The 16,137-nt window shown below is 33.9% G+C and overlaps 1 protein-coding gene across 1 annotated transcript in view; it reads left to right on the forward strand.

The window, feature by feature from the left end:
- The window catches only part of LOC111517838 (uncharacterized), a 225,654-nt gene extending 211,002 nt beyond the window's left edge, over nucleotides 1-14,652 (forward strand). Inside the window, exons 5-7 of the mRNA XM_074183164.1 lie at nucleotides 1,994-2,172; nucleotides 7,635-7,763; nucleotides 12,645-14,652. Coding sequence (XP_074039265.1) covers nucleotides 1,994-2,172; nucleotides 7,635-7,763; nucleotides 12,645-12,771 — 435 coding nt within the window. The 3' untranslated portion in view covers nucleotides 12,772-14,652. The remainder of the gene's footprint in view (nucleotides 1-1,993; nucleotides 2,173-7,634; nucleotides 7,764-12,644) is intronic.
- Nucleotides 14,653-16,137: the final 1,485 nt, after the last annotated feature.

The raw sequence follows: 16,137 nt of genomic DNA on the forward strand, positions 1-16,137 counted from the left end.
TTTAAGTGCTGATCTGAAATGCCTCGAAAGTGTGTGAATTCTGTCGATAGCTTTTGCTATATATGTGGTGAAATAACATTTAAGGCTCAGAAACGTAAAATGACACCTATCGTTAAGACAGCCTATGAACATTATTTTGGTGTGAAAGTTGGGGACCAAGATAAATCATGGGCTCCTCATATATGTTGTAATTCTTGTTCCGTCATATTGCGAGAGTGGTTGAAAAATAAAAACCGGGCAATGGCTTTTGCAGTACCTATGGTTTGGCGTGAGCCTACCAATCATACAGAACGGTTAAACGGTTAAATACCCTAATCTCCCATCTGCTCTTCGGCCTGTACCACACTCAGACAATTTGCCAGTCCCTTCTCCACCCCAAAACTATGAAATTTTAGAGGAAGGTGATGAAGACTGTTTAGAAGGAGCAACCCATCCTTCTACATCCTATGACCCTGATTTTGAGGTAAGCGATAGGTCTAGTGATCCGCACAGAATTAGTCAAGCAGAGTTGAGTGACCTTATAAGAGATCTTCGCTTGTCTAAGGAAAAGGCTGAGCTGTTAGGGTCAAGACTACAACAGTGGAATCTTCTAAAACATGATGTGAAAATATCTCAGTACAGACAGCGTCAAAAATATTTGCTTCCTTTTTTTTGAGAAAAAAGAAAACCTCGTAGTTTGTTCTGATGTTAATGGTTTGATGGACTGCTTGAATTTGGATCACACTTCATCTGAATGGAGACTGTTTATAGACTCTTCAAAACTGAGCTTAAAAGCTGTACTTCTGCATAATGGAAATCAGCTACCCTCTATTCCTATAGGTCATGCAGTTCACATGAAGGAAACGTATATAAATATGAAAACACTTCTCCAATCAATCAAATATGAACAACACAAGTGGCACATCTGTGGTGATCTGAAAGTCATTGCTATACTCCTAGGAATGCAATTAGGGTTCACCAAGTACTGTTGTTTTTTGTGTCTGTGGGACAGTCGGGATAGAAAATCTCACTATAAAAAAATGAACTGGCCTACACGAGACCTAAACCCTAATGAGAAAAATGTAGTTTACGAGCCTCTTGTAGATCCTAAGGATGTTCTCCTTTCCCCATTACATATTAAGTTGGGACTAATGAAAAACTTTGTGAAGGCCATGGACCAGGAAGGACAAGCTTTTAAGTACTTGAGAGCAAAGTTTCCCAGGTTGAGTGATGCTAAAGTCAAGGAAGGCATCTTTATTGGGCCTCAAATCCGTGAAATCGTAAATGATCCTGCTTTTGACATGATTTTAACAGGAAATGAAAAAAGAGCCTGGGAAGCCTTTAAGGGGGTTGTACATAGGTTTTCAGGTAACAAAAAAGATGATAACTTCACAGCATTGGTTAAAGAGCTTCTTCAAGCTTACCACCAACTTGGATGCAACATGTCCTTAAAAATTCATATTGTCCACTCTCATCTTAATTTCTTCCCACAAAACTGTGGAGCTGTGAGTGACGAACATGAAGAAAGATTCCATCAAGACATTGCCTTAATGGAACAGAGATATCAGGGCCGTTGGAATGAAGCAATGCTTGCAGACTACTGCTGGTCTGTGTGTAGGGATGCTCCAGAAGTGTTTTATAAAAGACAAGCTAAACGACAGCGATCTTACAATGAATCGGATGGACTTAATTGAAATTTGGTGGTACAAACTTCTTTTATTTGTCAAAACACTAAGAATAATGTTTTTTTTTTCATTAATTTTGTACTTGAAATATTGTAAAAGAAACATAACAATATTGTTTTATGTACTTTCACTTTTCACGTATAGTATAACTACTCTTTAAGATTAGGTACTGTGTATCTCAAAAACCAGAGCTAATAAAAAATTTTCATTGTTATTTTCGTTTTTATCACCCCAAAATTAGTAGAAATTGACTAATTTAGTGTAGGAAACATTCAAAAAATATTTTTTTGTTGTGTTGTGATATAACCAGTTTGTTTTTTATTTTTCAGGAAAATACAGTAGGAACCCAGTATACTAGGGTAGTGAAATTAGATTTCTATAACCATACCGAGTGTGAATGTAAAGAAAAATCTGAGTATGACCTGTTAGATCCTGGAATCAATGGTGGAATTACTTACAAGTCATCTGAAACGCTTTATAACACACCTGAACCTGAAAACCTCAAGAGGTAATAAGTTTAAACAATTATTATTTCTTCGTAGATCTTCGTTGCTGAATAATGTTTTCAATATCTACATGAGTTTCTCTTGTCACTGTTCCAGCATGTCTTTAGAACTATAATAAAAAGTAGAGAGAAACGTTTTCAAAATTTCTAAATTTTTCATAAAAGAACATACCCTTCTTTGCCAATAGGTACTTTTTCATGATAATAACAAATTTTACCCATATAGATGTTATCACCAATACGCGTTTCACTACATAGTAGCATCATCAGTGAATGATTCTAACTGAGGATGCCATTAGGTTGTTTGTTTTAATGAGTCTACTTTGAACTGTAATATCTCAGTAAATACTCATTCATTCGAATCAATGTAGTTTTTCAAACGTAACACAAGTCGACATAATAATTGCGTGCTCGGGATTAGAAATTCGATGAAGTCGACGAAGGCCGTTTTTGTCTAGTCCTGATTGGCGGAAGTTCTACCGGTGAGAAAGTTATCGAAGTGGACAAAGAGGTGGTAGTCGGTCGGCGACAGGTCTGGAGAGTATGGTGGGTGAAGCAGAACTTCGACGCTCAATTCTTTTAATTTTTGAACGGTGATTTGTGAAACATGTGAATGGGTGTTGTCGTAGGGCAGGATAGGACCAGTGCCGGCTGCTGATAACGAAATTTAATTTTCGGTACATTTCTTTTCTTGGTGGGTCGCCTCTGTGAATTTCCTGGGTGGCTCATCGGTGTCCATCCACTGTCCTGAACGTCCCCTGTTGTCGAAGAGGATCCTTTTTTCATTGCACGTGACGATATGATCTGGAAAAGGATCGTTTTGGTTGCGAAATAGCACAAAAAAACAGGTCTCGAAACATAACAACTTCTGTCGATGCCGATGGTTAAAATCGTGGTGCACCCACTTTTCGAGTTTGTTGACCTTCCCAAGACGTTTTGAACCACCAAAAACCACATGGCTCATCTTTAAAGCTAAAATTTTCGAAACGAAATTTCGCAAACCAACGTCGAATAGTGCCTTCTTCAACGGTACCATTGTCAATTGCTTGGTTGATTTTTCGGGTTGTTTCACCAGCGTTTTGGTTCAATTTGAGTTCGTAGAGGAAAATTGGTCCAAAATCGCTTACCTCCAAGTAATACGCTGAAAAGAGTCAAAAAGTAAAAGTTGGAAAAAACGAACAGCATCAATGTGTAGAGTGAAAAATTCTCTATCGGTCAGTGGTTACCGCGACACAGTAGATCAAATATTTATTGAGATACTACAATACAATACAATACTACTACATTACATTAAAACTGACAAAACTGTTGAAACAACCGAAAACTATCTACTGAAATCTATATTGTGAAAATGTGTATTCAATATTATGAATGATGTTATTGATTTTCACCAAGTGACAGGTCATTTCATTCAAAACTTTTAGATAAATCAATTGATATTTTCATCAACAATTTTTTTTCTGAAAAAAAGTATCGAAACGTTTCAATATTCAGTTAATAGTGATTGCTTGTTGAAGTTTAAAGATATATTGACAATTATGGCGGGTACTTTTGAATTAAATGGAGAATATCAACATTTTTTTTTGTTTTTTCAGTAAATAGCTAACCTAAGCATCTTCTTTAATTTTGTCCAAAACATAACTATTTTGGAGATTATATAAAATTTTATTGAATTCAACTGTCTACTTTTTGAGTATAGTATAATAGCTAATTCTTCTTTGTGCTAATAATAATGCATAATTTACAATGTATTTTTTATTTGGAAACATATTTTCCAGTCTAATAATGGACTTCCAATAATAATCAAATAATTGACAGTTTGCTCATATGCGCTGTCTGTAAGGTGAATATTTATTTTTCTCAGTAATAATACACTTGTATATGTGCAACCTACCTTCTTCTGGGGTTGTTCGATTGGATACAAAACATTGAAGATAATTAGTCGATTGAAATTTGATGTATTTTATGAGTCTAACTAAAAGTTCAATTGAAAGAGAAACTAAACGTTCATTCAAAGTAGCAAATCCTATTCTTGGATAATCTTAACCTTCCACAATCCTGTAAATATGGAGGAACCTTGCAGAGTTTTATTCAGCAGCAGAAAAAAATTCTCGTTTACTAAAAAACACAAAGGGTATAGTTCAAGTAAACAATATAGTGCAACCTACCTTTCAACAGTTCCCCTTTAATAATATAGTTAGGGAGCTGACTAATTCCGTTATTCAATAATCATTTCTGATTATACAAAAATCACAATAACGGGGTGATAATTTAAAATACTTCTGAATACTTCTTACTCACATATATATACAATCGATCGCTTCAAAAACACTTTCTTCGAAAGCCTCTTCTATGTTCTCCGTTTCACTATCACTGTCGTCATTCAAATCCATAATGAATTTATTTTATTGAAGTGTCCAATCTTCATATAGTCTTTTTCAACTAAAATTACTTTTGTAATCATTTTCTGCCAGTCTTCTTCTTTAATTAGCTCTATTGCGTTCTTATCAAATTTTGAAAAATCATTTTAACGCCTGATGCAATTTTTCCGAAATCAACTCGATGGGATTGAAAACACAAAAATAGAGGGAGAGTCTCAGTATGGCGTGTCCATACTTTTCAGCAATACTCTCGAGGCATACACTTTTTCAAATGTTTTTGTCTGTAAAACTTCAAGTAGTGGGTTTTTGGTATAGTAGTAATCTTCAAAATACAAATTGTTATCCATTAAAATACTTTGTATTTCATCATTCCTCGAATTTTCATTCGGTACTTTGATGAGCTGTCGCGAATGATAGAAAATGTTGTCAAGAATTATTACACTATTCGCATCCAAATTTGGGATCAATGTGATTTCAACCCATTCCTCGAAAATATTAGCTTCCATGTTCTTATGATAGTCAACATTGCAGTCCTCAAGTTTTTTTTCCACATAATTTCAAAGAATTTGGAACCCATCTTTTGACTTCCTCCACAATGCACAATGCTTAGTCGCGATTTTTGTTTGCAGGCATGTTAGGCATACACATTCTCGAACCATCAGTCCACCATTTCGTAACTGTTTCGTGAGTGTCATACCAATTTTCGTCCAAATAGAAAATTTGCCATTGTTCTTGTCAATATTTGTTATTTGTTCTAAGTATTTGTTACGCAATTCCACTATTCTTCTGCTTTTCATAACTACTTGACGTTATAGAAATCAGAAGCAGCAGCTCACGTTATGACCGGAAGTTTCAATTTCTTCCTAGTTATAGAAATCTCATTGCTTTTGTAACAGTTGTTTGCTTTTATTGGATGCACATCTTAAGGTTTTGGTAATCCTTTATCACATCGCGTCTTGCGTTCATAAGGTTTGTTTTTGACTACTTTACGTACAGTTGAGAAAAAAATTCTGGTCAAATCTGATGTTGTTTGTAATAGTTTGTTTTCCTCGTAGATTCTTATATACATTGAAACATACTCTATGTGTTTCAATATTCAAAAGCATCCGAATCTTATTCACTGGTATCTCTTTTTAGCATTGTTCACCATCGCTATTTGAATCACTACACTGAAAAAAGTCTGCGTTGTTATCACACTCGTTATTACTATTAATACTCATCCAAGGACGCCACATTTTGAACAGATAACAAAAATTTTAAGTAATTATAACTGCACCAATATCGAATTTCAACACTCAAATCGCGATCAGTTCCTGAACTGAACATTAACAACAAGACCGCTATTACCATTCAATTTTATGACTCTTCAGCCAATCATAAAATTCTGTTAGTAAAAATTATCCGATACGAATCACCAATTCTTCAGTCCTCGTGGACTAGTTGGCAGCGGCTTCATTTCTCTGTATTGGTTTTTTGGCCCTTGAGAGCGCCGACACCTTCAAGTATACACAATACTGATTACTTCGACTATACCAGTATTTTTTCCAATCTTCGAAGTAGTTCTGATATGCATTTTTGGTATAACCTTGAGCTTTCTCTGCAATGCGGCTTCATCACCTCAATTGTCGCAAAACGCCGACATTTCATGGGCCTCTTTAATCTTAGGAACAGAAAAAAGTCGTAGGCGGCCAAATCTGGTGAATACGGTGGCTATCGCATGATTATGGTTTTATTTTTGGTCAAAAAATTACGAACGAACAATGACAAGTCAGTCAGGACGACCATGTGGCAAGAACTCTTGATGCACTATAATCCAGTCATTTAAGCTTAAATTAGGTAAGAATCTCGGAATTCGAGATACCCAGCTGTAAGTCTGTAAATACTTGTATATTGACACCCTAAAAGTTGTCTCAAAACCTACATATGGTAGGGTGTAAGCAACTATTAAATTTCAAGGTCAAAGGTCACAAAAATCGGTATTTTGCGCTTTTTTTGAAAATATCTCATTTCCTATGGGTTTTTTGCTATTTGTATTTATTTTCGACCGGAGGCACCGGTTGACCTGAAGTGATGCTGTGACCGCGTGCTCTCCGCCTTCTATCTCGAAAACGGTTCACCGTATAAAAAATTTTTTTAAACAAAATTTGTAGAGAATTTTATATTCTACAATATTGACAATAAATACAAATAGCAAAAAACCCATAGGAAATGAGATATTTACAAAAAAAGCGCAAAAAACCGATTTTTGTGACCTTTGACCTTGAAATTTAATAGTTGCTTACACCCTACCATATGTAGGTTTCGAAACAACTTTTAGGGTGTCAATATACAAGTATTTACAGACTTACAGCTGGGTATCTCGAATTCCGAGGTGAACTTACTATAATGACTGGACTACTACGCCATGCTACTCGAAGAAAAAAGTGAGCAAAACTTCGACATTTGATCGAACTTGGTGTGCTTTATTCGGTCTTGACTCTTCTGGGCTCTTCCATTGGGACGATTCGACTTTGATTTTGGTGTCATGCCCAAAATTTTTGAAAAAATTGCATGGCATGAGCCAACCGACATGCCGACATCTTCAGCAACTTCTCTAATAGTGGTTCGACGATTCTCCATAACAATTTTCTTCACGTTCTCAACATTTTCATCGGTTACCGATATGCTGGGGCGTACAGGGCGAGCGTCGTCATTTACATTTTCTCGACCTTCTGTGGAAAGCTTGTACCTCTTGTAAGCATTTTGACTCAAGAGTACAATGACCGTGTGCCACTGTTTTTCGATAGCAGAAAATCGCTGCTCCTCACTAACAAACTGAACATGCTAAACAGCTGAAACTGTGAACATATGTTCGAGACGAGTGTACCAACAAAATAAAAATCACTAATCGAATGTGGGTAGCCCGCGAAATTTGAATATTCACCTCATTTTTCAACAGTGCAAGTATTCTTCTAGTGGTGAAACTATCAAATCTTTGTAATCTTATATCAATTTTCATAATATCATTAGAAAACAAACCAGTCGGAAATATATCCATTAGAATATAATTTTCACGTAACTTTGTAATTCTTCAATTTCTTTCAGATGCAAATGTCCGAAACCATTTCAGCCAACGAGCAACAGTTATGAATGCACATGTGACTGTGAGGAAGGCAACCAAGACTGCATTCAGCTCAAGAAGGGAAAAGAACATTTTAGCATGAATAACAGAATGTAAGTTGATAAGATTTGTTATGTATAATAATAACAACATTTTTGATGAAAAGTATTCGCGGTGAATAGTCTAAATATGAATTTTAAAAAATATATAGTTTAATAATAATAGTGATAAATGATATATATGATTGTGATATTAGGATACATACGAAATATTCAATAAATTATAGAGTTTTTTGTTCAATTAATTTTTCGATGATTTCTGTATGCGGTGTCTCAAAAGCGGACCTCCAAACGATAGAAGGTGTTAGTCTGGGTCACAAGATCATTTTTTGGAACTTCTGCCCAAGGGCAACGAAAATTATGATCCAGGTATCATTCGATTCGGAATAACCTCTAGCAACTTTTTGAAAAATTTCAAGAGGGGCTCGAAGAAATTGCGAAAGTTATAAACAATTCAGTTAAAAATGGGGGGTTTGGTTTTTTGCAAATATCTCTGAAAATATTGAAGATATCCAAAATTTGAAAAAACATTCTTAAAGAAGAGGAAATTTACTGAAAAAATCCCACCTCCTGGAACTCACCAATCACCGATATTTATTATTTTAATTAAGAGGCGAAAATAGCGCTAAAAGCGTCCCGCATGCGCTGACCGATACGGATCTTTGAACAATAAAAATAATTTTAACCCATCATTGTTCACTTCTTGGAGGTTTTATTGAAAGCCTTCAAAAAAAAATTCCCGTTCGAAAAATTAAAAAATTTAGATTTTCCACTTTATGATTAATAATCAAAGACGATAAAAAGTGAAAAATTCAATTGAAGCAATGAAAAAAAATATTCAAATTTATTTCTATTCTTATTATTTTAAGATATATAAAAATTATTTTCCATTATTTCAAGCTATATTTGTTTAAAAAATTGTTATAATTGTTTATAAGATATTTGAATTTTTTTGTGGGGATTTTTATTTTAGAAACAAAATAGTTTCTTTGAGAAATTGTTATTGCTTAAAAACGCATTTTGGTAGTATTTAAAAAATATATCCTAAAAATTAATTTGTTCAAAACAAATTGTTTATTAAATGAATAGAGAAAATATAAATTAAAAAAAGGTTTTTTTCAAAATATCAAAGAAAAATATAAATTATGATTAGAAAAAAAATCGTATTTTAATATTCATATTCAGTAGCAAACAAAATTTATTAATCAACAAACGCGTTTTTGGGCAATAATTTTTTTTATAAAAAAAGATTTTGTCTTTGAAAAATCATAATATTCATTACTTAGCTCGCACAAGTTTCTCAACTCCTGAGAGTTATCGTTCGTATGGGGGCGACAGCTGATTAACGGGAAATACATATTTTGAACAGATTTTTTTATAACAATTCTTTAAACGAATAGAGCTGAAAATTATGAAAATTAAGTAACTTTAAATATTTTCATTGCTTTAATTGGATTTTTCACTTTTCAACGTCTTTGATTATTAATAACAAAGTGGAAAATCAAAATTTTTCAATTTTTCCAACGGAAATCTATTTTGAAGGCTTTCAAGAAAAGTTCCAAGAAGTGAAAAAAATTTGAGGTTTTTAGTTCAAAAAGTATCAGTGTTTTTATCTAGATTTCAAACTTGTAAAAATTAGTAAATTAACTAAAGTATGTGTAACATAATAATCACTAGAAAAAAATTTTTCTATGGATTTTCCTTTGGTCCAGTGTCTAGAAGGTATGTGAATGTTTTTTCTTAATAATGATATGTAATGGACCAAAATAATTTTTATTGTCTCGTTTTTATCAGTCAGCTATTTTCGCCTCTAAATTTAAATTATAAATTTAGTTATAGAGTTCCGGGAGGTAGGACTTTTTTTGGGAAGTTAGGATTTTTAAGGAAATTCTTTCAATTTTCTGATATTTTTAATATTTTGAGAGATATTTGCAAAAAAACCAAACATCCTTTTTCTACAAAATTATTTATAATTTTTGCAATTTTTTCGAGCCCATCTTGAAATTTTTCAAAAAGTTGCTAGAGGTCATTCCGATTCGAATAAGCGCTGGATTATAATTTTCTGTGCCCAGAAGTTCCAAAAAAAGAATCTTTTGACCCAGAATATATCAAAAGATATCGTTTCCATTCAAAAATATTCATATTTTGTATCATCTGATTATTGATGGTTCAGGTCTGTAAATTCATTTTGAATAGAGCGTTTTTGTTCAATTTTTGACAAACCATGGAAACAGGGAAAAAAATAATGACTTTACCTTGAAAACAACTTTTAACAATCGATGCCTGCAAATAAAATTGAAAAATATTGAATATCTTCATGCATTGTATATTCAATGTGTATTTTTGACTATGCTATTACAAGTTATTTCCATGCATTCTTTACAACATTCATAGTAAGAATGTGATTGCTATCTGTTGAGAATCTGACCCTGAATAGTGTAACTTTTGATAGATATGAATTGCATACATAATTGTTGCTTTCGGAGAAAAAATATATAGAGTGAGGTCCTAAAGTAACTGATATATTTATTTGCTACATATACAAATGAAAAATCCTGAAACAGACCAACTTTTATATGTATGTATATGAAAATACACTTTCACGATAACAGCGGTGATAGTTACCCCTGAAAAAAATTTGAATGAAAAGGATTCTCAATTCCCTAGTCAGCAATATAGCATTTTTTCATTTTTGGACTTGGATATTCAAGAAAAAAGCAATTTTTCGTCATTCAATATGCCTTCGGGTCAAATACCTGTCACGGATGACTAGAGTTTTAGTTATCTTGTTATCAAAAAAGGAACATCGAATCTTTGTGGGACATTTGTGTGTCACATAATTTTTCCGTTTGCATTCATAATTACGTAGAAAATTAATTTACTCTCACTCCCTCACTCTATACAGGGTGTAACTTAATAAGTGTAAAACATTCAAGGAGGTGATTTCTCATCGAAAAAAAGATAGGATCTTTCATATAAAGAAAATTCATTGGTGCATCCCTTGTTAAGGTACAGCCCCTTAAAGGGGGTACATAAAATTTGTGTAACAATTTTTTTCTCAAGCACTAAAAAAAGTTACAATGTTGAAATTAATCTGACGTTTTGTATTACGTTTTGTTTACCCCATGGTTGTAAGGGGTGGAAAATGCAACCCCTAAAATTCATTTCCAATGTAACTTTCTGTCTTATTATTTGTTTACCACTTAAAAATTCATTTCCGATAGCCTGTTTCTTTTTTGCCCGAAATAAACCACTTCGAAGCAAAAAATTATTTCACGAACAACTACAGAGATACATCGTCATAAATGCGAAAATACGAAACTAATCTATCTAGTAGGTCGCTATTAACGATAGTGACAATTAAATTGGTATGTAACGCTGTCAGTTTGTGAATTTTCGAAATTGAATTAATACTAATTGTGTGTTGTTGTTCTGTTCCTAATTTGTTATTTTAATAATTCACTTGTTATTAAAATGGCATACACAAATGAGGAAATGGCTGATATGCATTACGTTCACGATCTGTCGCAGGGGAATGGTCGTCGCCATCGGGAAGTACGAACACCACAGCTTGAGGAAGCAGTACTTAATTTGATTGAAGAACAACCTACTATTAGTACTAGAAAGATTGCTTTCCAGCTGAATGTTGATCATATGACGGTATTTCGAATTTTAAAGGAACAACTCTTATACCTTTACCATCTGCAACGAGTACAGGCACTGTTACCGCGAGACTTTCCGAACCGTCATGAAATAAATTTCAGGGGTTGCGTTTTCCACCCCTTACAACCATGGGGTAAACCAAATAAATTACTGGCTAAGTGTCTTTTTGGTAGTACAAAACTTCAGGTTAATTTCAATATTGTAACTTTATCAGTGCTTGTGAAAAAAATTGTTATGCAAATTTTATGTACCCCCTTTAAGAGATGCTCCAATGAAGTTTCTTTATATGAAAGACCCTATCTTTTTTTCGATGAAGAATCACCTCTTTAAATGTTATACACTTATTCAGTTACACCCTGTATAATAGTGACTTCAATAGATAACGAATGTACCACACAGAATAACGAAGTTGCACAAGTTGCAGCACTATTACTATTGAAAAACTGTAAGATCATATTTATTGCCGTTGAAAGCCAATACTTAGACAGAAATGACAAAACAAAAATAACAAAAAGTTTAATTAGCTTATCCTCAAAGATGAACAGTTTCTGAAGTTGAACAAAAAACAAAATCTAGATCTGGTCTGCACATAATTCAGTTTCTTGTTCTGTGATATCAAAAAAACTGACCCCCTTAAAATCTGATTATCTTCGTTATAAGTCTCTTCATTTTGGGGGATGAATTTATCAGGATTATGTATAAAATACCTCATAGTTTTTTTTGAGGTTCATATTCAAAATGTCGCATTCTATAAAAATATTTTCAATACATACCAGGTGTGACATTTTAATGTATTAATTGAAAAATACCATGAAGAAAGTAAAATTGTGAAAAAATATTTCAGACTAAAGTCATGTGACTTAGATAGACAACTTCTGGTGAGTTTTATTTTGAACTTGTATCAAAGTCGTAGCAAAGAAAGGTTATTAATTCCTCAAAAATTGGGAACCTTTATTTCAACAACAATCATTAGAGCTCATGATGAATATAAGTTTCGGGAAAAGGTGAATGAATATTACTGGAGTTTTATCGCAACACCAAACCGTTATTTTCAACACCTCGACAGCGTGTTTCGATCGCCAAGTGATCATCTCCAACAGGAAGATCAACTTTCTCTTTAATCTTCCTCTTGAAGATGATCACTTAGTGATCGAAACATGTGTCGAGGTGTTAAAAATAACGGCTGTGGTCGATTGGAACCTGAAGCACCAAACGTTTCGTTATTGTTCACCATCATTGCGTACGTGAAATAAGCTATAAAATATTTTTCAGGTGCATCCAAAATGGCGAGTGCGAAACCCCTCACTGTGAATATGGTAGTTACATGTCGCTAATGGGGAAATGTCCCAGCAAGATGGACAAACTTGAGGAATACAGAAGAATCAACCTGCATTTTTGATAAATATTTCGTGACAAAATGTTCAAAGTTAATTCGTTAGTGATATTACAGTGCTAAGTGAGAGATCTGATATACTATTTCATGGACCGGTGAATTCGTTTATGAAGTGTTATTTATATTGATCTGTCATTCATTCACTCAAGCAAGGTGTTTCAAAGTCGTTCATGTGATCACGTGGTTATAGCGCAGATTACAACAACTACGTTTAGTATCTTGCCTTTTTTGTTTACTTCTCTAGGCATCAATATGTGCTCTATACTAGACATGTACTATTCTGATCATTCCCATATTGATTTCAATTTAAGAGCCACCGGTAGACAGATGTTTCAGCCTATTAGTGCATCGGGCATCTTCAGTACCGGCCTGGCGGTCCTCAATTGAAGACTAACTGTTAATAACCAAGAAAAGTACATGATAAAAATAACTCCGTAAACGCGAGCGAGACTTAAGTGGAATCACCTTGGGTTGACTGAGGTGTCACACCAGTAGGTGGTTCCACTTATCGACAGCCATCTTGGGTTCTTCCAGGCTGGAGCCTTGCTCCCTTGCTCAATATGGAAATGATCGGAATAGTACTTATTTGTATTTCTCTTTTGATTTTCATGGAATTATTTACCAGCAGCTTGACTGCATTAACCTTTCTCAATTATGTATATATTTTAATATTAGCTCTTGTTTACAAAAAGGATTTCAAGCTTCAATAACTTATTTTATGCGAGCGCTTTCGATAGCAGGCTGTGCTATTGTCTTCATCACTCTACTCAAACTGAACGTTTAATCTTCTTGTTTGTTCTTTTATACGGTTAGATCGCCTTAGTGAATTTGCTATTCTTGTTGATGGTTCATTAATAAGGGGTTTGGGCAGGTATTTGCTCTCCCCTTTCATCCGGAGGTCTCATTAAATTTGCCTGTACAAATTTCTAATATCCAATATCTTGGCATGAGCATTGTAATTGACTAAACCACAAATGAAAGAATATATTTCAGCGGTTTTTGCTGTATTTCAGTAGTTTTGCTATTACTCGCCTTTCTGACCAACAATTTCTATCGATCCAATTTCAACCCTTTTTTTGACTAAGTTGTAAATATTATATAACTTCCGAATTGATTATCTGTTGGACAGAAAACCATGAATAGCAACACAAAATGCAGCAAATTCTACTATAACTGTTTTTTCCCTTTAATAAATCTAATTTTTTGTTGAAAATTCAAAATTTACCGCCAAATTTCACTATCGATAAAACAGTTCCCTTTTTAATCTATCAGAGTGTAAGTTAATTGGACATCCACTGTAGCGCATCAGTAGTTGTCCATATCTAAATTCTAAATGTAATTGTTATCATCGGTGGATTATAGATAGTAATCCTTCAATGTATTTGTATTATAATATTTTCAATAGTACTATTACATGTACTAATATATACTGCCATTTTTCTCAAACGAAGACTCTTTAGGGTTATTGTTTCCAAAAAAACTCAAACTATAACAGCCAGTCATCTGAAAAACCAATGGCTTTCCATCATACATAATGGCTGTCGCCCAATGTATTACTGTATAAAAGTCTAACAATTCACCACATGCTACAAATTTCAGTTCAATTCCAACTTTAGTAGTATAATTCTCCTAAACCATTCACCTATTAGTATTATGATTCAATACAACAAACTCGAGATGAATAAGTTTCCTAAACTCCTTGGTACTTCAGATGACACATGTCAATACCCTTTTTGGAACACCTTGTATTGCTATAAGTTGACTACTTCCCTTACCCAAAAACTAGTCTTTAATTAGGTACTATATTTATGCAATAAGTTTTTATAAAGCAAAATCAATGAACAAAATCCGTGAATATATTTTTGAAGTATATGATGAACCATGAAACATTGTTTTATTCATTATTTTTGAAGTTAATAACAATTTTGCTCTTATATACTCAATAAACTAATTTTATTTTTAATAATCAAAGCAGAAGAATCATGAAATACAAATCAATTAACAAAATTTAGTTTATAAAAGGAGAAAAAGAACAAAACACATCAAGAGTGCTGCTTCGTTCCCTCCTGTTCATAAAAGAGGACATATGCCTCCTCACTCACAAGTTATTTTGGTGAAATTGGGGACACGTGTGAATCGTAGTATTCATGCCACGTGTCACTATATGCTGTGTAATGCCCGTTGTAAGTAGTCCCAATGTGATTCGAAAATACATGTAGATTATAACGACAAGGAGCCACATTGTCTGCTGCATAATTGCTCATGTCTAATCCTTCTAAAGAAAAGTTAATGGCAATATTCAATTTGCCACTGAATCTTTCCGTTGGAGAGAATCTTTTTAAATAAATTACTAAAATACGGGGAAACTTATGCATTTATAGGGACTTTGTGCAGTTTCTTCTTTCCTTACACTTCAAACACGTTGGTTTTTCATCTCCATCCAGAGTTTCCTCTCTTGTGAAGGAATCCTAGCATTGTGACAAACTCAATTGGAAAGTTCTTCGTGGTATGGGGAGAAACAAATCCCAGAAAGGATCGAAGGTTACTGATGAGTGTCCACAGTGTGTGCACTTCATAGTGGATTTTAATTGACCAACGAAATTGTACACAATCTTAAAGTTGAGTTTCACTAGTTCGGACTTCCATTGTCTACTATATAAAATGATTTGAAATCCCTGAAACAAGTAAAAGAGAATAATTAAAAAAAGAAAAGAATAGTTGAAAATAACAATTATATTAAGCAACAATAAACCTGAAATGAAATGATAGTGAAATAACCTACAAGTAAAAATACAATAATTGAATAAATAAAAATTAAAGGAATGAAAAAAGAAAATAATAAAAATAAAAAAGTGTAGAGATTCCAAGTCACGTTAGTTCACGACGTTTCGATTGTTGGTATCTACAATCGTCTTCGGGTCAGTTAGACGCCTTTCTGAAACACATCAACAGCGTGAGACCTTCCATCACTTTCACAATGGAGAAGGAAATCCACAATGAATTGCCATTCTTAGACGTTTTGGTGAAGAGGACCGACACTAAGTGGGAAACATCTGTATACCGAAAACCCACTCATACGGGACAGTATCTGAACCACGAATCCAACCACCATCAATCGACAAAAAGAGGAATCATCAAGACTCTATTAGACCGTGCTTTTGGGCTCTGTAATACAAAGGAAGGTCTGGACAAGGAACTAGACATCATCAAAAATGATCTTCAGCGGAATGGATACTCCAAAGCGATGGTAGAAAAGATTTGGCTAAAAGACAGCAGGAGCCTCGCAAGGAAGAGAAGCCGTCACAACCAGTGCTTGCACTTCCCTACATCAGAGGATTATCGGAGAGGATAAGAAGAATTGGTTCCAAGTAC

Source organism: Leptinotarsa decemlineata, unplaced genomic scaffold (genome assembly GCF_025532065.1).
Source record: "Leptinotarsa decemlineata unplaced genomic scaffold, Ldec_3_MD MMD2_tig00026336_RagTag_RagTag, whole genome shotgun sequence".
Taxonomy (NCBI): domain Eukaryota; kingdom Metazoa; phylum Arthropoda; class Insecta; order Coleoptera; family Chrysomelidae; genus Leptinotarsa; species Leptinotarsa decemlineata.